Source organism: Haplochromis burtoni, unplaced genomic scaffold (assembly GCF_018398535.1).
Source record: "Haplochromis burtoni strain Fernald_Lab_line unplaced genomic scaffold, NCSU_Asbu1 Contig_26, whole genome shotgun sequence".
Lineage (NCBI taxonomy): Eukaryota > Metazoa > Chordata > Actinopteri > Cichliformes > Cichlidae > Haplochromis > Haplochromis burtoni.
Genome location: NW_024582387.1, coordinates 693444 through 720162, shown reverse-complemented (window position 1 = coordinate 720162; position 26719 = coordinate 693444). Strand labels below are relative to the sequence as shown.

At 39.8% G+C, this 26719-nt stretch overlaps 1 protein-coding gene across 6 annotated transcripts; it reads right to left on the bottom strand.

Moving 5' to 3' along the window:
• Positions 1–771: 771 nt before the first annotated feature.
• cpne1 (copine I) lies at positions 772–26648 on the bottom strand. 6 transcript variants are annotated; one of them, XM_005917807.3, is made up of 16 exons: positions 26513–26642; positions 8358–8486; positions 8087–8266; positions 6644–6718; positions 6483–6554; positions 6028–6111; positions 5712–5801; positions 5529–5627; positions 5360–5446; positions 4836–4895; positions 4489–4622; positions 4239–4293; positions 4006–4060; positions 3451–3584; positions 3127–3363; positions 772–2461 (listed from the first exon to the last, which is right to left on the bottom strand). In XM_005917807.3, exons 2-16 carry the CDS (start codon positions 8484–8486, stop codon positions 2345–2347), a joined length of 1608 nt encoding a protein of 535 aa, XP_005917869.1. In that variant the 5' UTR covers positions 26513–26642; the 3' UTR covers positions 772–2344. The 6 variants fall into 6 exon arrangements, with proteins under 6 accessions (XP_005917869.1, XP_042074907.1, XP_005917871.1 ...); XM_042218973.1 differs by lacking the exon at positions 26513–26642 and adding an exon at positions 9820–12261; XM_005917809.3 differs by lacking the exon at positions 26513–26642 and adding an exon at positions 9675–12260.
• Positions 26649–26719: the final 71 nt, after the last annotated feature.

Here is a 26719-nt window from a genome sequence, read left to right as displayed (position 1 = left end):
GCTTGGCATAGAGCAGATCATGAGATGAAGAAAAGAAATTTAAAGAAAACAAAACAAAAACTGACTTTTTGCCCAAATTTTGTCCAATACGTGGAACTTTAAAAAAATAAATAAAAATTTTGCCGTTGTTAAAAATGTATTTAAATGATACGGATCTTTCTGTTGAACTGATCACAGCTGTTAATACAGTAGTTGTGTGCGCTGCTGTGACAATTATAGTCAGTTCTGCAAGGAAAAGGATTTTGGCAAACAGTAAAGCAAAACAAGGGAGATGGTGTTTTAATAAGAATCAGTTTATCCCATTCAGCTGATCTCTGAACTTCTTTGACAAAATTAGCAGAGGATTCACTTCCTGCGAGTCTATCAGGATGCTGTGCAGAAGAGGTGGCTTTCTATCACCCATATTCATGGTTAAATACAGTTTCAATTAAAAATAGATAAAACAACGTGTTTGATCACTTTTGCCTGACCTTTTCCCCTGGAGATCTGATCTCTCAGAGTTTTAATTGAAGAAAATCAAACCAGCACTTTCATGAGACTGAAACAAGAAATCTTGGCTCAAGTTAAAATAAAAATACAATCAATACAGAGTACAAGAATTTGACCTAAAATTAGCTGTGAAAAGCGAACGTTGATGTCACTTTTCTTCTTTTCGTTTGCAAAAGTGATGATGTGACATGAGTAAAAAAAGCTCAATCTTGCCATGAGTTTGGAGGTCAAGACACCGACCACAAAGTCGAGCGTTTCAGTTTAACCAAGCACTTCTTTTTCCCCATTTTTCCTCCTTCCTTTCCTGCATTTTCTCTAGCTAATCTTTTAAAAAACAAAAAAGGCACAACATCTAATAATTGTTTAGAAGTCTTTACAGCTGAAGCTGTGGTAACAGTATTTTATAACAAAATTAAATGTGACTATGCTGTAAACATATTTTGACACGTTTTAAATCCCAGCATCCCAGGCTGTAGGAGCCATGTTTATCTTGAGGTTTCTTAAAGTGTCCACAATGCTTGCTGTTTTACGACTTCACTGCGTTTCAGTTACATAAAAGCTTAGTCTGATTATTAATTGCTTACTTCTGCATCTCATGTTTTCCTTGGCATTAATCCTTCAAAGCCTGGACATGTTGCTGTGATATGGAGTTCAAGCTTGAATACAAATTCATGTTTTAAAGTGTTCGTGTTTGCTTTGGAAACAATTTTTTTTCCAACTTCAATAACATCTTATTTGCATAGGATCCAAATAGAGCAGTGATGTCACTGTGCAGCACAGGTGGCCATTTTGGCTCCCAGGATTCATTCAAGTGTGAAAAGTTTTCAGGTTTATTCAAAAAGGCACTTTACTGTCATTGTTCTAAACTTTGTTTGACTTCACTTTGCACATTATGTTTGATACTAATTGCTTTCTTATAAAGCACACATTATATTATCTTTAATGTCCAACCTCGACTCTATTTCAATCAATTGATTGCTGTTGAATTGCAGACGTTCAGATTTACTAGTAACCTGCAAATGTTACTGACATAATGTGCAAAATGGAGCTCTGGGAGCCAAAATGGCAGCATTAACAACCAGCAGCACAAGAGAGCTATACAGAAGCATCCAGGCTCAAGTAGCAAGAAAGAAGCTAAACTAAGGCTACACTATAAGGCAGCATTAAAGTTTATAGTAAGGCGGTAGGTGTAAAGCTATATATCATTTGTAATATAATCTTCCAGCAAAGTGCAAGGTATTGGCACATTTAAAAAAAAAAAAAAAGCTAATCAGAGCAACACACACAGAGCTGAGGAACCAGGAGCTGCAGTGCCACTCATGTCCACTAGGGGCTGCTGTGATAAAACTACATTTAAACGAATGAGAAAACCCAGACGTTGCAGATTTTAGAGATCACATCTCCTCTGTCAGTAACTTTCTTCTTCTGTTAGAATACATGTGGAACAAAAACAAGACACTTTTTCTCCTGTGTGTGTGGCTCTTTGTTATTCAAACACATGCTAACAAACACATGTGATCTGCATAGATACTGTGGAAGCAGCAGAAGGAATAAATAATCTGCCATTTCTATTCTAAGATTATCATTGCACCTATAGAAGACAAAGATCTGGAAACAAAGACATTCTTAAATGGAGTAAACAAAACTGGGATGTTTTCCTGTGGCATCCTGATTGGCTAACAGCTGAGTGCTGTTCTGCAATTGGCTAACACATCAGCGTGGTCCTTGAAGAGTGGTCAACTTTGTGGCTGAAGGCCGAGTGGGGGCATGTGGTCTAGCGGTGGGTTGGAATGACATGAGGGTGGGCCTTCGGTTTTGGGGAATGTGAGGGTGGGCTTTAGGGCATGTGGAATGTTTAGGATTTAGCAGCAGCCTGAGATTTTGGTGGTTCCAGCCCTCTCGTTTTAAAATAAGAGACCAGCTGATTGGGAACCTCAGCGAGCACAGACTGAGCCAGAGCAGCCTGAGGAGCCTGGAAAAAGAGAGAGACGTTGTTAATGATTTCCTCCAACACCACAGAGTCCATGCACAGAAATGACTTCACCCCCAGAGACAGGTTAACATTTAGAGTATATTATTTTAGACCTGAACAGGTTTTAAATTAAGAAAATATTTTCTGTTGTTGATGCATTTTTGTTTTGTGCCCTCTGAGGAGAGTGGTTTCATGAATTGAATGTAGAGACTTATCATCATTTCTATGAAAGAAATATCCCTTCATCTATAAAAGTACACAGGTAAATCCAGCAGGGTAGTTGGAGGGAGGGGTCAGCCGTCAGTATAAAACAAAACTGGATGAGAAAAGTTGTCATTCTGGAGGAAGATGTAAAAAAATAATGTCCTTGCATTTCATTAAATTCAAGCAAGAATCCACCTAAATCCTGTATACTTGCCTATTTAGGCACAGTGACTGCACTGTTTTAGTGGAAAGCATCTAACAATCTGCTTTGTGCCGTGTCAGCATGAGAAGTAATGTTTCTGTTTATCTTTCAGGTTTTCAGCATAATAGTTGTCATAAAAGTTGGAATAATATTAAATTTATAACTAAAGAATTAAAATATAAAAATGATAGGCCACAGGAATGAGTCCTTTGTAACTGAGCCTGAACTTTCTTTTAGTCTTCTTATGCATCACACTTACATCTGCAAACTGTCTGTACGGCACGAACTGGACAATGTCTCTGGCGACTGATTCTCCAGTTGTTGACCTAAGCACACCGTCATCTCCATCCAGAAGCTCCATGGCCTTAAAGTCAGCTGGTCCTACCCCCACAATAATGATTGACATGGGGAGTCTTGATGCCCGAACGATGGCGTCCCTCGTCTGGTCAAAGTCAGTGATCTCGCCATCAGTGAGGATCAGCAGGACAAAGTATTGCTGCAGAGACAAGAAGATACATGTCAAAGTTAGACTGTGTATTTCAGGCTAATTGTCTTAAGCTTTAGTTGTTATGAGTTCACTCACAGCGGCAGCATTAGCCTGTGCGGCACCGGCAGCAATGGAGGCAACGTGGTTGATGATGGGGGAGAAGTTTGTTGGTCCAGAGAGCCTGATCTGAGGCAAAACCATCCTGTAGGCTTCAACAATCCCCTGGATGCCTAAGAGTGGCAGTAGCAAAGCAGAAAAACCAAACTTTAAAAAGAAAATCTGTTAACTCTTCCCTCCTTGGATGCCTACTAAGGGTAACCATGTTTCTCTTTTTTGAACTGAGCGGTTTCTGTCACTTTTCAGGTCTGCTTCAGAACAAAATGACTGTGTGTGCATCAGATGTTAGTGAGAGAGATCTCTTCCCATGCAGCTACCTTTGGAAAAACCCATTCTAATGCTCATCAAATCACATCTTTATTGATACATAATAAGATGTTAAAACTCATGACTAAGGGTACAATCTTTTTTTTGTCAAATAACAGCGAAACTATCTTAAATAAAATTTTAATTAATTCTTCCTTCACCTGTTTTTTTAAATGGAATAATCTAGTAAATCATATCACTTTTGAGGTACAGTAAATGTGTGTGTACCTTGGCAGTAAGGGTTAGTTGGGTTGAAGTTGAGGGCGAATTCGTGGTGTGCCGCCTGTAGGACCAACAGTAGAACGGTTTAGTAAACCGGACGTAACCGATTTAGATCAACGAAATCAAATCAGAAAATTACAAAATAATTTTTACACCTCAGGGAATTAATGATCTCTCACTTCAGAAACAAATAGAAACTAAAGAAACAGGCTTTGTGATTGGTCGGTTAGAGAGCTGACCTGGTAGTCTGGAGGTAATTTGGCTCCAAAACCGAACGCTGGGAAGAGTTTATCGCTGAAAGAGGAAACAAAATAATGACTGTTAGACATAAAGATCAGAAACATTTTCATTTCACCAGAGGTTAGAGTGCAGTCAGGAGAGCAGAACAAGAGCTTAGAAGGCTGCAGAGTTTAGAGTTTAAGGCTCAGGTTGGAGATGTGAAGTTGTTTGGGTGTAGTTTGGGTGTAGTTTGAGTGAATGAGTACTGACGTGTCATAGTCCTGGACCACGTGGCCCACAGACCACAGAGCAGACAGGTACTGGTTCAGCCCATCTGCACTCATATAGTGGAGAGAGTTGGGTGAGCGAGGATCACCATTAGAGCCAGTGAAGTCAATCCCGACCTAAAGCGTTCACATAAAATTACTGCGTTAGTTTATTAACTTCTTTTTCAACTGCTCAAGTTGATTGATACGTTGTGATCAGTAGCTGAAAAGTCAAATGACAAAGATAAGCCACCCTATAAACAAAATATTTTATTTATCTTTGAGTTACTGAGCTTGGTTAGATAAATTACACCACTTAAAATGTGTGCATGTGAGCTGGCGTTGACATACGGTGAAGTTGATCTGGCAGCCACCCATCACATAGTCCAGGAAGGTGTACTGAGTGATCAGCTGCACACAAACAGAGAATCAAACATGTTTCGATGCATGCATCTTTATTAAAGATTCACTTCCATCACTGCAATAGTCACCAACAAGCCAAGCTAACAGAGCTCTGATTAGCAGTGAACAGTTCAAGAAAACTCAATGAATAGAAACTTCAGCTCAAGAGAGGAGGAATCTGTTCAGTCTGTCTGACAGTGGTTTACACAGTAACTGTAGAGGAAGAGTAGAATTAGTATCCCTAAGCTGAACTTTATGCACATCGTTTTCTCATTTGTTTATTTTTATCTGATATATGTTTTTGATTTACTTGATTTTATAATGTTAATAACCATGTAATGTGTACTTTCTTGGGCAGGTCCCCATTAAACAAAAGTGAGATTTTAACTTTAAAGGAATTCCCATTTAAATAAAGTTGAAAATTTTAAAAAAGTAAACCCCTTGAAGAGAACCGTGTGTCATGTAGTCTTTACCTTGCAGCTCTTGACAGAGACAACTCCAGAGTTCTTGTAGCTCTTCTTCTTCTTCTGTTTCTCGGGATGGATGCAGTCAAATTGCACCTGGAGAACAACACGGCACAGCTCAATAACCTCTCAGCAGCAAACTAAAATACGTCACGTGTCTTATCATCGGTGGACTCACCGGTGAGCCGTGTGCTGTTTTCTGCATATCGGAGACTTTAGTGGTGAAAGAACCAATCAGATCATGAGATCCATCACTGTCGTAATCAGAACAATCCACCTGCAAAGGAAGGACAGGATTTAATGGAACAGTTACACATTTGATTGGCTGTCATGAACTGAGGTGGATTCTAATTGGTGGAACCTTCAGAGGTCTTTCAAGGTCGCTGTAGCAGAGAGTCTGCAGAGGGATGGTGAACTTCTTCCAGGTTGGATTCAGATTGTTCTTCACAACCTACAAACAGAAAACACAAATACACAGAAACAGTCCTCATCTCGGTCATCTTCAATCATAATTTTTCTGTTTGTGCTTTTGTACTTTTTCCACGTGATAAGCTAAGAGCGTTAGCTGTTTAAATTGAGGATATTTTGTATTTCAGCAACAAGAAAGAGTTTGAGAAGGATCATAGCAATTGACAGCCATCTCTCACATGAAATAAGGTGTGTGCATCTGTGTTTACCTCTGTCCTGTGGACCAGCTGCCATTTTCCATCATCTCCCTGTCTGAAAAACTCCAGGAATGGATCAGACTTCCCAAACGTATCCTAAACAAACGGAGGACAGCATGCTGCAATCTCATTTATTGGCGATGCATTTTACTAAGCTGTGAGGGTAGATTAGAAAGCAACACACATACTCTGATATAGCTGCATGTCATCAGTGGCTCAGATACATAAAAGGAAAATTCAGTACACATTACCAAACTCTTTGTAATAAAAATGAGAGTCTAAGAAAAGCTCAAAATTAAAAAGCTAAAAAATACACTTAAATTATGTTTTTAAGCACAAAGGTGAGGAAAAATAAGACCGATGGGGAGTATCAAGAAACACCATCAGCCATCCAGAGCAGCTGTTCATGAGATCAAACCTCAGTGAGTAATAATTAAGAATTAAATAAAGTAGGAAGTAGAAGATACCTTCTTGTCAAGGTTTTTAGCCTCCCACTCCAACTCAATGGCTCTGTTGTCCTTTATCTCCTCTGCTGTGATCTACACACACAGAAACACACACACACTTATGTTAAAGTCACAGTCATCATAATCTTGTTTTATTCTCAGTACAGCGATACTCTACATACAGTGATGGTTCCCTTCCCAGCAGGTTTGCCCTTCTTCAGCTGCAGAGGTCTGGTCACAGTTTTGCTGGAAACTATCTGAAACGCACAGAGAAGGTAATGTTTGCAGCTTAATCATTGACAGCCAGCTCCCAAACCTGAATTTGCATAACACAGTTTGTCCAGCAGAGGGCCATGTTGACCTCAGAGGAACTTTTTAGTTTCTTGCCTAACAAAAAGAAAGTGTTGTTGAACATTTTAATGATCAGATTATAATCTTATATCAGCTTGCATGCCTCAAACCAGTAGACTCAACCTGAATCTGCAAGTTTAAAAAACAACAACAACAACAACAAAAACGCCATTTCAGAATTAAAAACAGCCAATCAGCTGCAGCACAGACAGCATAGCTCGTTATGGTTCAATGACACCACTAGAGGGCGCCAGCATTACATTGGAAAACTGCAGAATAATCTGCATTTAATAATCTACACTAGGGGTGTCAAACTCAAATACACAGTGGGCCAAAATTCAAAACTGGAACAAAGTCGCGGGCTAACGTTAATATTTATTGAAATATATTTATTCCTCCAGATATAAGAATGAATCTTTTCTTATGGACTCAAACACGTTTTGCTGAAAAACTGAATATGGAACAAGCAAAGCTTAATACTAAACAATATATATATTAGCTGTATAATACCAGTAGGCCAGCTCTGAGAGTTTGACACCTATGATCTACACATTGTAAGACTGGAACAGCTGATCGTGAATCATTATGTTAGTTAAAAGAAAATTTATTTGCAACAACTTTGCACAATAATTAAAAACCGTGAAACATTTCCTGCATCTCAAATTGTTTATTTCTTGGTCATATTCAGCATATTTTGCATTTCAGCTAGTTTCTGACACGTTGCCAACAAAAGTTTTAATGAAAGTTAATGAGTTACAATTCCACTTTCAATAAAGAAAGTGCATCTACTTATTTCAGTAACTTTATAGTGAAACTTGTGTTATATGATTGATGTCACATACATTTATGAAAAATGTATAAACTTTATAAAAAGTACCCCACCCTTGCCCACCCACCCCACTAATCTGAGCGACCCCCATCACTCAGGCCGCTCGCAAACACACTCTATTCAGACCAAGTCTGTCTTCTTTTGCACTACTCCCAAGCACTTTGCAACTTGTACTCTAATGTGTGCCTTTCTCTTATTTTTGTATATATTTCTCTTTTTTATATATATGTCCATCCTATTGTATACATTTCTCCTGCTTCTTCTTGGGAAACTGGAGAAAGCAACAGACTGAAAGTTACAATTCTAACCTACAACAGTTGGGACACAAAAACAAACAAAAAAATAAGCTTGACTGCATTTTGAAGAGCTGAACCTTAGTCTACTGAAAAATAGATTCTAATAAATCTGGTATTGAAAGTAATAGCTGATCACATTCGGTGTGTACCTGGCCAAGTGTGATCTCCACCCCTCCCAGGTAGTCATCATCACCAAGGTCAGAGCTGGAGTTGTCGATGTCGTAGACACCCAGCTTCAGGTTCTGAACTTTCTCGAAGTGATAATCCAGTCGGAGACGCTGACTGAAGGACGGGCTGGAGTTGTTCTTCAGACGCTCAGTGCGGCCCAACTGACGCAGAGAAACACCAACAGGATTCTCACATTAGAATGAAGTCTGAAGCCAAACAAAGCTCTGTTCTGAAGCGTGACTGTCATATTACCTCAGCCCACTTATCTCCTCCAGTGCTCTCCAGCAGGACACACAGAGGATCAGACTTTGACCCCACATCTTTATCCAGCAGGTTAGCACAGGAGACACTCAGCTCCACCTTGCTGACACAGTCTGCCATCTGAAGGAGGAGCAGAAAAGAAATTAAAATCAGCATATTTCAGAACTTAAGAGTTCAATATCAGCATAGCTTACAGTGACAGCTGTAACGTTAAAATAGTCATTCAAGAGTAGAAATGTGTGTCTTTACAGCAGTTATAGTACCCTGTATCAGAAAAAAACAACTGCAAATAACACCAATGCTTATCCATAAGCACTGAATCACTAGAAACACAAAGCCTCAGGTTACCCAAAGTGGCCACAACAACTCAGCCGCTACAGATCAATATAAACACAACATCTAATCACTATCATACTCTTCTCATCTCCTGCTCCTGTACATTAGTTAAACAAAAACACGCGTTGGTAACAGGATTTTTTTTTTTTAACCATACTGGGTCTTTGCAAGCAACCACCTGGTCCAGGAAGTGAGCCAGTTACCTCATATAACCTAAGTGCTGTGTCACTTTTGGTCAACTCATTATACATTAATATATACTTTAATCATATTGATTAAAAATAAAAACTAATTATTTTATATTGCAATCCTGATAAGTTTCCTTTTGGTAGCAAGCCAAAACCTCTTTATTGGTATGCCACTCAAAACCGGAAACTTTCAGCAGAGTTCCCTAAGATGTCCCCAAATGAAACAGCAGCTCAAAAACACCACAAATGCAATCACTCTTTAACCACAAACAGCTGCAGAATTTAACTGAAGTTTGGCAAGATCTCAGTTTTGTGTTCTGCAACTTCCTGCACCACAGAGTCATAAAACAGCCCAAATGTAAGACAGCATATCTCTGATGACTGTATTCATTTATCTTTTCCACATTCAAAAGAGGCCACCGGTCTCAGACACTCAATAAACAGAGGAAATGTGGCGGTATCGTCTTTATCAGCAGCCATAAAGTCAGCCAGGCTCTTCTATAACAACTCATGTGACATATTCGCACCATCTGCCACCTGATATGACGTTTTCATTACAAACTAAATCAACAAAAGGAGCAGAAGCAGGTAAAGGCACCACCCGCACGAACTTGAGGAGTAGCAGCCCCTTAAAGGCAACATCAGCATGAGATTGAATGGAGATTTGACTTGACCTGTAAAACCAGTTACACCAGCACAATTCTCCAACACACGAAGTTCACACACTCTCGCACAAGCACACATTTAAAGAGAATTATGCCATCATAAATGCTAAAAAAATCACCTTATTGGATCCGTTATATTTTATCCCCTTCAAACAGGAATAAAAACCAAGGGCGGTGTACAGCCACTCCCACAACCCGCGAACGGAAACTACTCCCTGTTTTTTCTGTTAAACACACTAAAGAGCTCACTAAACGTTATCTGACCAGTTTATCAGGATTTCTAGTAAAATACACACCACACAATACAAGCCTTGAGTAACTGAGACGAAAATAACTCCGTTTGTCGTTGCTCGAAAGCCTTCGATGTCACGGGAGGGTGGTGGCCAGGCTAACTATTCTCTGATTGAACATGCGGTTGCGTACTCGACTCCTGATTGGCCAAAACAACTGTCAGTAACGCCCTCTGATCCCGAACAAGAGTACGGTGACTTTTCTACCTTTCACATGTCCTGTAGACTCCTTCACAATAAAAGCTCAATAACGCCAAACGCAATCAATCCTCCCACTCATTTAACTTTCCAATCACACTACAGCCGACCAGGTATAATGCACATTGTTGAGTAATTAATAATTATATTAGTACTAATGTTGGTACAGAGACAAGAACAGCAGAAAAGAAATCATACCACCGCGTTTAAACCTTAGCATAGCCTGAAGATATTATTATTACACCCGCCTCGGAATTAAGCTGCTGCAGCAAACGGGGAAACTATTCCAAAGATTACTGCACCAACAACAAACCAAAGCTGATAACCCCAAACACAACGATGACAGGACAGAGAGAAAAACGTCCAGAGTCCCTGAGATCTTGCATAATTAAAGCTTTACTTCCAAACACAAGCACAACAAGACTTAAAGATATGGTAAGGATTGAAGCATAATGCAATAATGCAAAAATGTTTAACAGTGTTACGCACTTTAACACAATTCATAATCCTTGAGGATTATAAATCGTACAAGTAATTTATAAATGATCATGACTGCATCCCATCAGAGATAATATTCAGTCCACTTAATTTTAGTTTAAATTATCATGGCTGAACAATCCATCCTAGTATGTGTATTGTTTTTGCTCAAGTCCAGCATGTTTACGAGGGTGGTAATATTGCTACAGAGATGTAGCAATATTTGGAGATTTATGTATGCATTTCCAATTGAAGATTTATTTTTTCCAAATTTCACTTCAAAACTGACCTAATAGAAAAATCTTTTATTAATATCTATTTAAAGCTTTCAACCTCATTTTTATGTCCTCCAAAGTAGAATTCCCGTTGCTCTTTTGTAACGAAGCTATAAGAAAGATAATGTGTGTTGGGGGAGGGTGTTATCGTTTTTGTTTTTTTCTTCATCTGACTTGATGTTTGAGGGGAAAAAGATCATGTGCTTTAAGACTTAAACGTTTTAGTGCTTTTATATTGAAGATCACATACTTGGGCCGGAAGTGCTATTGCAGCTGCAGTTAAATGAATGAATGATGAAGCAGATGTACTGTGGTGATCAGAAGAAGAGACCAAATAGACTGAACAACAGTCAGAGCAGAGAGGAAACAGAACAAACTGCACACAGCATGAGTCACCCTCCCCACAGAGAACAATATGGTTTCATTTTATTCATCCTTCGCAGTAGAACCACAGTGCAGTCTGAAAAGCAACACAGAAACACACCAGGAAAAGCACAAACAGAAAAATGCAGTACGGAGGGAGAGAGGGTAGGGGAGAGTATTGTTGTTTTATTTACCGTGCAGATCTCACATGCATAAACAAACAGAGCTCCTGCTTCAGTGATTCTCATTCTGTAAGGATCTCTTTCCCTGAAAACTACTCACACCCTTTTCTTAAAAATAAAAATAAATAAAAATCTTTGGGACTTAATTGTGAGGAAATATGTTGAAAGTAGCATACTCCATGGTTTGAGTAAGATGCAGCCTCAAAAAAAGAGCTGGAATAAGTTTGCACCCAATCCATGCTATAATAATGTAACAGGAACCTTAAGCTAAACATTATACATTAAACATTATATTATTATTCTTTAGCCCTAATTTTATTTTATGCTCATCAAAAATAAATAACCCTGAAACTCACGCCAACTGTCTAAGTTGAAAAAAGCATATGCACTTGCTAAGTTTATCATGACCTCATGCAAGACCAAAAAAGTTGAGAAAAAAACAGCATCTGCAAGAACCCACAGGGCTCAGATTACCCCTTTTCCTCCATATCTATCTGTATATCTATCTAGATATAGATAGATAGATATCAGTTTTAACATTACCTTAGTGTACTTAGGTGTTAATTTAGCTTCATGTACATTTATTATATTGTTAGACTCACTGCATGATTCTATACAATAAAAATGTTGTTTCTTTGTTTTGTTCATATTTGGGTCATTAATTTGCATTTCTGTAAAATCCATATGATGAAAGACTTACTAATTAACAAATACTAATATTTCAACATTATTATTATTATTAAAGTTGAAGCAGCAAGGAATCTAGAAGTGGCATTAAGAAAATGCTCAAACTTTGTAGGCATATGTAAGTGTTTCATATGCCTTAAAAAGAAAAAAATAATACGTGATCAGTCCAGTCAATAATCTTTCGCACAATTTCCTCCATTTCCACAAGTGGACTCCTCCCCATTCTTTATACACCACTTCTCATTCAAGGATAAAGAAGGTAGTATATCGTTTTCTACTTAATTATAATATATATATATATTTGAAATTACTTATTTGTTCATCCAACATCACTAGGTCAGGTTGCCTACCTACAATTATTTTGTGAATTTTGCATTTATTTAGCTGCATGTGTTTACATTTTTTTTAAATTATTTTATGTTGTAAAACTATTGTATATTTGGGTTAATGTTACTAGTCATTTATTTTCAACTGATTTTCAAATCATTACCAAAATAATGCTAAATAGGCGGCAACTTTATCAGAAAATGCCAGTCTTCCAATCTCTGCCATCTAATACCGCTATATATTATATAAATTGCATATAAAAACCCATCTACCAGTTGCTAACTATGAACAACAGGTAAAATATTCTGTAATGTCTATACATGACCATCTATATATTGCCGTGGCTCAATTTGTATTCCAACGCATACATCTACCTTCTACACCATATATAGGCCTCCAACAGGAAACTGTTACTAATAGAATACCATTCACAGAGCACTATTTGCCATCTAGACAATGCTATCTGCAGAGCACCATCATCTAACAATCACATTCAATCCACATCTATCATGTGTTGGTTACTGGCCAGAAGCCTCTGGCATCAGCAATACCCTTTACCTTTTACAACCAACCACAGTTTACATAGCCCACCTTCTGCACCATCTATTGCAAGGGTGTTGAACTCCAGGCCTCGAGTGCCAGTGTCCTGCAGGTTTTCGATGTCACCCTGTTTCAACACACCTGATTCAAATGATAAGTTCATTACCAGGCTTCTGGAGCACTTCGAGACATGTTAGGGAGGTAATTTAGCCATTAAAATCAGCTGTGATGGATCAAGGACACATTTAAAACCTGCACCGACCCTGGAGTTGGACACCTGTAATCTATTGGCTACCAACAATCACTTACTAACCACAGACTACCTTTGACAGTATACTATCTACCTTTGACAGAATATTGTCAACCAGCACTTACTTTCTGTCCACAGGCAACCATCTACATTTGTACTGTACCAAAAATCAAACACTATGTTATTATACACATTCCTCTATCTACCATTGACATAGCATATTCTATAGAACGGCATCCACCTTAAAAAGCCATCAAAAGTTAACCATTTTCAGCCATTTAACAGCAACCACTTTCTATCCATAAGTCACTATATTGGCTACCATTTGTAAGCCGTTGTTCCATCCACAGGCTACTACTATCCAAAACAATATAATCTAGAGGGCACCATCAACCCTATATAATCATCAACAGCTTACCAAAAGCTTGCCAAAACACTACCATTTACCTGAAATCATGTTCTATTCTTCCTCCGTTACATAGTAAGTACTATATAGACTTCTATCCACAGGGCATTGCTAGGCATGATTTACCTTCTATAGGTACCCTTTTAGAAAGCTATTACATACCATACACTTCCTATAACTTAAAGTCTAAATGCTACCAGCTGCCTTCCAGTGCTCTTATGATCAAAAGGTTACCATATATAGGCTACTATCCACCAAAAATTACTTCCTATCCACATGCTACCTTGTACTAGTTGCCATCTACAAATGAAATGCTACATAGGCTACCATCCACAAACTACTATTCACCACTTAACTGCCAGCCTTTACCTTTGAATCAATTCAGTTTTAGCCATATAGTGTTTTATTTATGCAAGTGTAAATTTATTGATATCACAACAGATGTTTCCTCAAGGAGTTTTATGTTGTAAAACAATAATACAAAGAAAACTCCTGCTATGAGCAAGCCCTTGCCAAGAGAGAGAAGAAAAACTATTTTAACAGGAAGAAACCTTCAGCAGACCCAGGGTCAGGTTTGCAGATGGCTGCCACTCCCTGAGCCTGTGCCTATAAAATCTTAAAAGAGCTCAATCTACCACAAGTTATCTACAGCTTGACATCCATAGGTTTAACTCGCCTACAGACTACCATTTACAGGCTACAAAAAACCCCTCTACTACCTTCCAAGGAGTTTATACAGGCTAGGAGCCATCTAATAGCTACCATCACTCATAAGTATGTATTGCCTTCCAAACATTGGGCAATTTAGACAATCTAGTGATTCAAGGCTGTAGGCCTGCCACCTGCTCCATTTTTTTGAATCATTGAACAATTATGGCCTTGAAAACTAATCTAGGATTAATGATATTGGTGCTCTACAGGCAGCACCAGCACTTTTCAGGGTATTGTTGATAAACTATGTGAAATTCCTCATGTGCTTTAAATTTCACTCACCTGCAAGATCTGCCTTCTGGATGTCTATTTATCAGGAGGGTGGAAAGCAGCTGAATGATTGACAGCTCAGTAGCAGTCACGCTGGGATAATTTTTACCCCTGCCTCACACTCACCCACCAAAACACAGGTACTGCACAGACATGCATCCTTTGCAGACCAATTGTCAGAAATTCTTTTTTTCTCTTTAATTTGCACTGCATTTTCTCTTCACTCCACACACCAGCTTCACAACAAAGACACAGTCATCTTTCCCAGCAACCATTTTTTAAAGACAGTGCTTCAGTTCTCTTTATTACAGCCTGCTTATCTCCCACAGTTTCACACAAAGTTCAGCAATGCATGCACATATTGTTGAACGCTGTTGTACCTGCTTGGAGGTTAACCATATCCAGATAGCAGACGACTCCTCTTCAGACAAAACTACCTCCACTGATGCTCTCCACTACCTCTACTCAGTACAACAGAGTTGATAATACATCCAAAGGCTTTATTTTAAGTTTGCAGCAAATAAAAAATAAATAAAGCACATCGACAAAAATGAGAGCAGCTGAGGTGACAAATCAAAACTTTGACGATTTGGTTGAAAACTGTCCTGTAATTTGGGATAAATGATCTTCCACAAATTGGTTTGAATTTGCTCAGAGAAGAGTTCAGTGAACAGCAAAGGCTGTCATAGAATATCATAAACCTCTTGTTCATATATGACTAGTGTTTGTTTTACTCTGTCAGCTATTATTTAACTCTTGGTTTCAGGATGAATTTAATTATGAGCTCTATTTTGTGTGGAGAATTAGACAACATGAATACTGCTGAGGCACAAAGGGTTAGTGAAGTTCTGCCTTCATGTCCCATCATATTTCTAAGGGAAGCCTAAATTTTCACAAAAAGCTACAGCTATTTTCTGCAGCTACAATGTACACACAATGTGCTTTAGTTCTATAACTGTGCAAGAATGTATAGGCTCTTCATAAACAATTCCACTAAGAAAGCATTTAACTAAATTCCTAACAAACAACAAAAAAACAGCTGAAAGTGTAGTAGTAGTAACTGTAGCGCAATTCACCTGTAACATGCTAGACAGTTCTCCAGAGGTTTGTTGCTAAACAATTATTTTAAAAACGCCAATGAAAATTTTCTTGGGAGTCAGCTTCCCTTTTAGCATCACAGCAGAAGTGGTTAAAAATAGTTTTCAACCAAGTATTCTAGGGACTGGAAAAAAACCCCATTGTTTACTTAACTTAACTCAGTTACTGGGTCTTTGCTGTCATAGTAGTGGTAGTTTCATGTAGGGTTGGGGGATATATCAAATATACTATACTATGTATGATGACTTTTTCCACATACAATAGTTAAAATGGCCTTAACATAATCATCTAGTATAAATTACCATGGCAATATTCTGCATGTAATTCCCCCCGCAGCCAACCCACCTGGCCGGGGGGGTAGGGAGTATATTACCAGACTGGGAAAAACATGAGCCCTGCGACAGACTGGCGACCTGTCCAGGGTGTACCCTGCCTCTCGCCCTATGACAGCTGGGATAGGCTCCAGCGCCCCCCGCGACCCTGAAAAGGATAAGCGGAAGCGAATGGATGGATGGATGGAAAAACATGGTGACAGCGGGAGTTTCAGACAAGCGAGGGAATGAGACTCGCTAGCTAAACAATGCTGTAATTCGCAAAACATGCCATAGAGCTATTACCGTAAAAGGTAACTGTGAGACCTGCGACTGTTCTTGGTCAGTCGTTTTTATACTCACTATCTAGACTTTTGTTTCTGTAATTTGAGGTCATCAAATGTTTTATTTTACAACTTTTATAGTTATAAGCACAAAAGAGCACCTTTGTTTTATTTTGTTTCAGGAATTCTTGATGTCCTTTTTTTGTTGCTATGATCTTGTTTTGTTAAAAGTCTAGTGTTAACCACAGAAAGAGATTTACTGTGACAGTATAGTCAAACCTCTGTGTGCAACTGATGGTTAAAAAAATGTTTAAACTAAAGCATTTCAATTGATTCAGTCATCTTATTCTGACTGTTTCAAACAGCAAAACTTTCACGTCAGCCTTTTTAAATTGTGCCTTTGTTTTTTTTTACATTGTCTTCCAACTCCAGAGAAAATAAAACCATTACATGTACGCCTCCTCCCCCCAAACACAAAATCTCTCTACTGTGTAAAAGAGAACGGATAACTATATAGGTTCAAGTTCTTTCCCATAATAACGCCTATTCATATTGAGTTGAAGATGTCGATATTAAAGGTCACCTGTATTGGAAACAAGTCCAAACGAGTCTTCCATTCTGCTTCTACAAAAATAACTCATATTCAGTCAATTTCCATCATCAGACAGTGAAGAGCAGTCAGAAAGAGCTCATCGCAGGTGAGGAACATCCTTTTATTAGCTAAAGTAAAGAGGACTCCACATCATATAGGGTTATACGTTCATACAAGTTTTTCACACTGACAATAGAGAGAAACAAACATAAGCTTAAAGAAGAAAATATCCAAAACAATTTTGAAACAACAAAAAGCTACCAAACTAAAAACACTACAGACTTCATCTTAGCGCTCTACAATCCAAACATCTACTGAGCAAGTGCTGTGGAAAAAGGGTGGCATTGTTCAAACACAGCGAGATGATAAAAAAATGTGAAAAATTAAAGAAGTTCAGCAGCCCCTTTTTACAAAATAAAACTGAAGTCAGCAATCTGTCCATCCCACACACTCCACGTATCAACAGAGGACTGTTGCAACACAGATTTGAGACAACATTTACTATAGCAAGTGTCTTTCTTTTACAATGGCCACAAAACTTCAAGTCAGTAATACGTTTTCCACAGCAAAGGGGCATGTCAACATTTCACCAAAGCAACATTTGATCATTGCAACATAGCTTTTTTAAAATCATGATTTCACCACAGCAACAAGGAATGTGGAGAATTACAGCAACAGAGCATGTTAATATCGAACCACAGCAGCGCAGCATATTTAAGCATATACAGCAATATTAGCATAGCAAAAAAACAACAAAAAAGACACACAGAAAAACCTAAAACAGTTGAGTGTGTTCGCTGCATCATGAGTTGACATGATTTGGAAATAAGCTGTGATGTCATTAACAGCTTGAAAACAAAAGGACCAAAATCCTCCCATCATCATCATAAGCATCATCATCATTACAATCACAGCAATATTAATCATGATACTGTGCTATCAAAGTCAGTGGAGGAGCTGCAGAAAAGAGCAAAGTCATAGTTTTCTACTGCACAGACTGCAGGGGATCTGGCTTACCTGCCAATATCTACACAAAGGGACAGTCACAGCACAGGGCAAGGTCTGAACTGTGTCCAAAATCTGGTATGGTTTAGGCTGGCTTTGTTTCAACTTGACTTAATCCAGGTAATTTTAACTACAGTCAGTGTAGGGGCTTTAACCAAGGCTTATCTTGACCTTGCGTGCTCCAATAGGTCGATCATTGAGGTCCATAACTGCAGCAGTGGCCTCCTCGTGGCTCTGAAAGGCCACCATGGCCTCTCCAGTTGGCAGGCCTTTCTCATTAAACTGTAAGCAGACTGAGCCAGGCAGCACCTGGTAACCGTAAAAGAAATCCATGATTTCATCCACTGTCACGGTGAATGGCATGTTCTGCAGCTTTACAATTGTTGGGCCAGCAGCGCCACGCTGACTGCTAGGATTATTGGATCCTGCGGGGGCTGGCTGGTTGCGGAGACCCTCTGCCCCTGGAGTGAACACTGGCTGTGCACTCACCGCTCCACCACCTGGACGCCCCTGGTTGTTGTTGGCCCCTCCCCCTCGGTTCTGTCCTCCCACACCTCCTTTTCTGTTGGCATTGTCAAAGGGTACCAAGCCTCTCAGCCCATCCTGGCTGAATGGACCCCCTCCTGCAGCTCCACTACGAAAGCCAGGTGGCTCCAAGATTGGCGCTCCAGGAAGGCCTGCAACTAGTGGGGGAGCCACGCCCAAATTAACATCTCCCAATCCCGCAGCCAGTGGTGGGAGAGGAGGAGGGCCTGCTAGCCCATTTCCTGGAGCTGAAAATGGAGTCACAAATGGGGGGCTGTTGAGGTTCCCCATAGTGTTTCTGAGAAAGTTAAACTCCTCACCACTAATCCCAGCAAATGGATTGATTTGGGGTTGCTGGGGAATTGTTTGGGCTTGTTGGTGGTGGTTTTGGTTCTGCTGGTTCTGGTTGCGTTGGCCCCTCTTATTTTGGGGTGGAGGATTTCTTTCAATTTCTTTCATCTGATCAAAGGTCACAAGATGGACAAAGGCATCCCGTCCATTGAGCTTTTGACGGTGCAGTCTTTCAGCTTTGCGAGCATCTTCTTCAGTTCGCAGTTGGAAGATGGCTTGTCCTAAACCGTTGCCATGGCTATCTGTCAGGACCTTCAGGGTGTCCTCATAGATACCCACACCCTCCAGAAAGGCTCGAACATCCTTCTTGGAGATGTTGTAAGGTATGTTGGTAATGTGGGCGCAATTTCTGGGCGTTTTTAAGCCATCCTGGTTCTTGCCATCACCCTGTGCTGCTTCACGCTTGCGGATGGCATCAATCTTTTCTAGCATTCCCTTACGGCTGATTGGGTGAACCTGAATAAACCGGCTGCCCATATACTGCATGTGAGCACCTAGAGCTCCCTTGTAGTCCTGTTCCGATTTGAATTCAAGAAATCCCTCTCCTGTGGCTCGTCCATTGGGGCCATAGGCAATGTAGATACTGTCTTCTACAATGTCCAAATTCTTAAAGAACTCCTTAATCTGTTTTTTGTCTGCCTCATAAGGAAGGCCCTTTAGGTACACACAGAACTCCTGTCGGTGGGGAGATCGCGACCTTGCTCGTTGATCTCTGCCTCCTGCCTCTACATTACCACGGCGGTGCTGCAGATCTTGTGACTCATTACTGCTATTTGATTTGCTGCTGTTGTGAGGAGCATGGCCTGCCAACCCATCATTGAGGCTGGCCCACTGACGCTCAGAGCCAGGGGTGATCTCAATGAATCTTTGGCCCATCATGCCACCTCCACGCTTCACTGCTTCAAAGCTCTCCTGGGGTGAGAAGAACTTGACCATAGCTCTACCAGTTGGCCGCCCCTGTCCATCCCTCATCAGGCGAACAGCATCAACCCCCAGACCCCGAAAAAATTCCCTGACTTCCATCTCTGAGCATGAAAATGGGAGGTTTTGCAGCAGAACAAACAACTCATCAGGATTGCCAGCTCCTCCCCCAGTGGCTACGGCAGCAGCCGCCTTCATGTGGGCTTGAAGGCCAAGTGAAGCCAGAGGAGAAAGAGGGTTAAACAACATATGGTTGGGTGTCCCAAGAGGAAGGCCCGAGCCTAGTCCAGCTGGGGGAGGTAGGGAAGGGTTGAAGGGAGGTAGAGAGGACATGTGCGGAAGGTGTGACATAGGAGGCACTGGAGGTCCATGGGACAGTGGCGAAACAGTAGGAACAGGAGGAAGGGAGGAGACTGGAGGAGGAACTGGTATAGTAGGGAGTGTGGGCATAGGAGGCATGGAAGGCATGCTGGGAAGTGGAGGGATGGGTGGGGGTCCTGCATTAAGAGATGCCAGTGCTGTGGTGATTGTGGGAGCAGAACTGTAACTGTTGGGGAAGCTGGGCACCACGCTGGCCAAGCTGGTTGCAGCTTTGTTATTTGGTGGCTCCTGAGATGAGCTTGCTGCCGTCACTGCAGTCGGGGTGTTACCAAAACCCTGATTTCCATGGCTACCGCTTCTCCCCCCTGCCCCAGACTGTACTGTGGGTATAGGGGCAGCACTTGCTTGACGACTGGCATTTCCTGCTGTAGGTGCAGCAATCTCCACAGCCCCTGCCCCAGCCTCAAATCTCCGGCGACTGAGTTCAATCATATTCTGCATTTCTGTCTTGCTGCTAAGCAACAGCGACACTTTGGAGCCCTTAATGGACCCACCTGTTCGCATCATGCCCAGCCGTGCATCCTCATCTGTGGCGAAGACGATGAAAGCCTCACCATGTTCACCCCCCACGATGTGCACTCCCCCATCAGGAATGGTGAGGCCAGAGAAGAAGTGCCTGATGTCCATGGTGCCAGCCACTATGGGCAGACCCTGCAGTCTGATGACTACCGCCATACTGACTGCTAAACAACAGCCCTAAAACCTGGGGAGAAAGCAACACTACCATCAGATGAAGAGCAGAGAGAGGGTGACCAATCGTTTCCAGATTTTTTTTTCTAGTAAACTTGGATAAGAGTCTCTTTTGCATAGCCAGCAGTGCTTACAATTTTAAGCGCTTCATAATAACAAGTTCTCAATCTTGCACTCCTTTTTGTCTTGCCATCTGGAAACCAAAGGTTTTTTGGAAGGGGTTTGGGGAATAGAGGTAAGAATTTTAAAAATTTGCACAAAACTGTCAACTAAAACAGTCTCTCTGAACCACTTAATAGGTTAGCTAAACTTTCATTTTGATAATTAAGCAATCCTGCCCAACATATTTTACTAGACCACAAAACAATCTTAAGCTTTAAACATAGCTTTAGTATTGAATAACTGACAAGTGTTAAAAACAGTGCATAGCAAGAACAAAGAAATTGTGCTTAAAGAACAGCAAGAATTTCAGGCAGGCTTAAAGACAGGGGGAAAAACAATCCAGATAAAGTTGACGCTGTGATGATATGTGGTATATTCTCTCCTAAATTGTCATGAATTGCAAATATATTACATTTAAAAATTCTGAAAACATTTTTTACATGCCAAAAATGAGACTCATTTGTCATCTGTGATATCTTGTTGTCCTTCTAAACCATGCATGCACCTGGCCAGGTCAAATTCTAATCCTCAGTAAAGCTTATCTGGTTTGTAAAGACAAGTAGCACAGCTTTTGTTTCATTCAACAAACATTTTCAGGTATCAACATACCTTCAATGTGAATTGTGTGCACAAAAAGAAAACTTTAACACAACTTGTTTTACTTTCAATACTAGATTGCATAAAAGCATCTGAAGTCCAGGGTTTCCGCCAGTGTTTGAGTATCAAGCATTAAGATGATTGCATTTTCAGGTCGTGTTTATTTAATTTTTATTTAATTATGAGCTAAAATTATGACTGTTAGTTAAACACTAGCTACCGTATCTTGTACGCCTTCTGTTTTTAAACATTTGTCAACAATTTTTTTTTTTTTAAAGTGTAGCATTCACACCAAATGTGAAGCAAAGTTTTGACAAAAGTCTATGCAAGTTCATGCGGGTAATGGAAATTAAGGCAAATCCACGTGTATTCATCTTTCTCTCTATTCTCCCAGAGACTAGCGTCTTCTGACATCACCAACATTTAGAAAGTGAGGACCAGTTTAATGCTGGTGTTAGTGGATTGAAGGAGCTGTATGGTCGAACAGGAAAAAAACTAAAAAGCTTGGAGAAAAGTGAGCAAATTTGAAGATGTTCTTGTGAACATTTAGAAATGATGGCAGCACTGCAGTGATTTTTCTCCTACTGGCCATTATGGCCAAACATTTGTGGATTCCATAAAACTACTCAGCAAGTGTACTGGCGCAAGGTGAGACTTTTTTTTTTTCACGTTTGGTGCGAACACTCTTAAAACAAATAAAACAAACATACTAAAATAAAATGGACTGAAGTAGCAAAATGTTTAATACCATTTCACCTTTATTTTTCAGCTAATATCTGCCCAATTACATTCGCTAATTATAGCAGGCAAAAATCATCCATCACTGTATACAAGATTAACTGTGATTCAGTGCACTGTAGGTCTGTGCCATATCATATTGTCCATGACAATACTGATATAACATTTTAAGTGACATAAAAAAGTCATTATCCAATATCACTGCTATAGCAATACTATGTTTTTATGAACCCTACCCAACCTATCTGAAATGGGAGTTTCTTTAGCAGCCTCCAAAGAAGCACAACAAAACATTCAGCATTTTTTTGTCTATATCATGATTAAAATATTGTGATATAATTTTGAGGCTATATCCCCCCCCCCCTACTGCTGGTGTAGCCTATTGTACTTGATCTTCATGTGTACCTAGTATTCATTACTTTGGTTGAATAGTGCCATGTTAATACTTCCTCCTCCTTTTTCTGCTTTTTCTGGCCTTAGTGGCCTTACTAAATGTACCTAAGTTATGGCGGAAACCCAGTGAAGCCCAAAGAGGGACTTTTTAAATGTTTTAATTTTTGTTTAAGATGAAACGGATGATGAAGTGTCATTCAACCCAGTTTGTCTAAGGTTTATCAAGGCCTTGAGTCTTTGCAGTGGTACTCTGGAATATTGAGCCCTAATAAACTGGCTGCAACAATAAGGTTCATTAAGTTGTCTATCATGCAGTACAGCGATATTGCTTGTTTATTCAACTATGGAATCATTCGTGCAACAGTAATCCTTTATAAATCTCATGCAACTTCCAACTCACCAATGCAACTAAGCTGTGTGTATAGTTTCACTGTAACAGACAGAGGTTTTCTGCAGGATACTGAAACCTGGTGAAAAGGTCAAAGAAACAAGCATTCCTGTTTTTAAAAACATCATCAATGAATTCAGCCTTTCACAGAAAAGAATGGTACGTTGAGCCATTTTCAAGAAGGTTTTGACAGGATGTGCTTTATCAGTTTCAAGTATTTGCACTCACTCAGTTAAAAAAAAATGCTGAATATTGCACAAGTAGTATGTGGTGGAAGAGTTTAGCCCTACAACTAAAAGCTGGTCTTATCACGGAAAAGCACACGAAAATTGTTCTATAAGCTCCATGGACACTAAAACTGGAAATCTTTTCCAACAACAGATCATCATAATGAGACAGCAAAAAGAAAAACTACTGCCAGAAGCAAAGAAGAACTCCAGTCCAAAGTTCAACCTCATCATGACTAAGACTAGCAGTGCCCACAACATATCACACTAAACTAAAACATTTAGGCTTCGTAAACCAACAACATGATGACTTCAGCTACAAAAAAATGTAATTATCAACAAATAGATAATAACAATATCTGAAAACATTCAGCAATGCCCACCAAACGTCAAAGCAACAACCCAAAAAACCAACCGATCTGGCAAACAGGTCGAAGGCAACATCACAGTGTTGACCAAATCCAGCAGACAACACTTCAGCATCTGGCTTTAAAAGAACACAACAAGCGGAACAAACCAAACCAGCAAATATGCAACACATCGTCAGCAATTAACACAAATCATTGGGACAACTATTACAGAAGTAACAACAGTAACTTATCAATTACAGCAACATTTTCAACATTTTGTCAAAAGCAAATTTAGATATATGTAAACCAGAGCAACATAAGCATCACGTCAACCGGAGCAACATTAGCTTTAAGTAAACCAAAATAATATCAGCAACTAATTACCAGCACAGCACCAAAGACAGCAGCTGAGCAGAGGAGAAAGTACAAAGCAATGAGTTGCAGAGGAACATGTTTGTATGCCAGGATGCTACCCACAACTCAACACACCCACCAAAATCAGTCTGGACATTAACATTAGCATTATCAGCGTCAGCAGTGTACCCACTGCTTTTTTAAACTAGATTTTAAACAATTTCATTCAAGACATCCACTACCAACATCAACAGCAGCAAGAGGATAAAACACAGCAGAAGAGGAAACAGCAACAAACAAATACTGTCAAAGAATCGAGTAACCAGAAGCAAGTTTAAACATTCAGCTTGTATTAACACAACAGAGACACAGTGAAGCTGATAAATCACACAAAGAAAACCAGAAACTGATTTTCAAGAAAGAAACTTCAGAATCAAAAGGAAAAACACACTGTCTTAATTTGTTGGTTCAAAGCTGGAACGCATAACTGGCTGTCAAATCCATCAATCAAAGAGTGGAATTGAAGATGAAAAAAGTAAGACCATAATCTACCAAAGAACAAGAATGAGGAACTCTCCATTCACAACATTCAGCATGTAGATCAAGTCTCAGATGGGACAATGAGACTGCCTCTGGGATGAAGCCCAGAGCACACCTGAGCCCTCCTTTTTCAGAAATGTCTGATAAAGAAAAATCTCTGGCACAGAGCTCCACTGGCCTGCGCAATGCACACTGAGCCAACAGAACAAAATTAGAAACCACTAATACTGGAGAAACTGATAAATATTCCTGTTTGCTGTGTTCAGCATCCAACAGACCAACTGGGGAGTCATTCACAAACTCAACTAAAGCCCCTTTCAGACATGCACCTTTGATGTGAATGTTTAGAAGCACTGATATACAAGTCTCATGTTTGATTAATAGTGTACATGAAAGGCCATACGAAGGGATGCACCAATATATTTGGCCAAATTGACTCATTAATCTTACATACTGCTGTGTGAGGATTAGTTATGATAGTCATATATCCAAAACGTCACAAATTATACATTTATGAAAAAAAAATTTCCTTGTTATTACAATTGTCTGTTATATTTTAACATGCAACTCTGCTCCTCACTTATTTCCCAAGAAGGCATCACAGCAGATAATTTGGCAGACATTTACACCGAATACCCATCCTGATAAAACTCTCCCTTTTATCCAGGCTCGGGACCAAAACCATGTTTGTGTCTCTTCCCAGTCTGAGACACTTAAGTAAAAATGTTAGCTACTACAACTTGAAGTGGAAAAAAAATCCAGTGCAAACTTTTTCAGGTAAAGTTGGCAAAGCAAAACTACCTGCAGAGATCTGGGACTTAAGTAGTTTTCCTTATTGAATGCTATTTCTGACTGAAGTTTTCATCCCTGTTGTTAACCTATTTGCAAATAAGATGATTTACCAGTTGCTGTGGTGTCACATTGGTTAAAGAAAGTGTGAAACAGTGCTGTCACAACTGTCCACAATTCATTATAATGGATAGAGAATCAAACCATTCCAATGCGTTTACTTATGTTTTCTAATAAATACTTCTAAAAAAATACCTATTTCTATAATTTAAAAATTATAAAAACAATGCAAATAAACAAAAACATTGGTGCATCCCTGGTAATGAGTGTGAAAAAGACAACTTTAGAGTCAATCTTACACTTTAAGCTGTTCTTTATGTTGACAACCTAAATCTTGACTATGCATTTACCTGTAGGAATTACATAAAAACAACAGGCGCATCATCGTCATAAATTCAGGCTATACAAAAATATGTAGCATTGGCCTATGTTGCATATATTAAATCATGATATTAACGCTACAGTGTAACGGCATGTATACTGTATACTACATATTTTAGAAGCTCTCTCTCGGTTCTATCATGACTGAATTAAATCATGATGATCACAGGGGAGAGCTGGGATTGCATATTTCATATCTGAAAAGGGCTGATGTTCATAAAGCAAGACCACACATCAGTTAACAGCTATCAGAAACGTCCCCACATGGTCTCCATGACTACTCAGCCTCATCTTGAACAACATCCTCTCTGACAACATCGCGGCTCAACGCTTAACGTCATTACCCAAAGCCGGGGTTTACTGGTTTCTACTATGCAGTGACGGACGGCGCTGTATCGTAGCAAATATCGTTCAAAACCTTCCTCCATGCCCATCACTCCACTCAATAAATACACGACAAGAACACGAACTGACGCTCAGTGAAAAATAGAAAAATGTATATATCTGCTTGCGGCTACGGTTAAGACACCGTTTTACACAAAGTCTGCTTACACTTTTTCTTATGCTAACAGTCATTACGCTTAACAGGCATTCATAGTCTACGTGGAGTTTATACAGTCGTAGCTAACTATCAAATTTTCAGCAGATAAGAGTGAATGTAGATTATACCGCTTAGCTTCCTAGCAGGCTAATGCTCATTAGCGACCTAGCTGACTGGGGTGGTTGCTTTGTATGTGTGCGTGTCTGTGTGTGAAGTGCAGCGGAACAACGAGCAGGCTGCGTGCTTTCATCGGCTCCCGCTGTGATTTCGTCTTTTAGCGAGCAGCCGCGGATGTGTTCTTACCGAGAAATTTGTCAACAAACACACTGAGGTTTAACTCATGAACGCGGGTCTTTTCTTCTCCCTTCTGCAAGCTGCTGCTACGACTGCACGAAATGTCGGCACAAACACCGCGATGACAGGCGTGATGACGCGAGAACACGCAGCTGGGGATATCCTGATTGAGCGACATCGCCACCTGTCGACTGGGGGAATTAAGTAGTTTAGTAG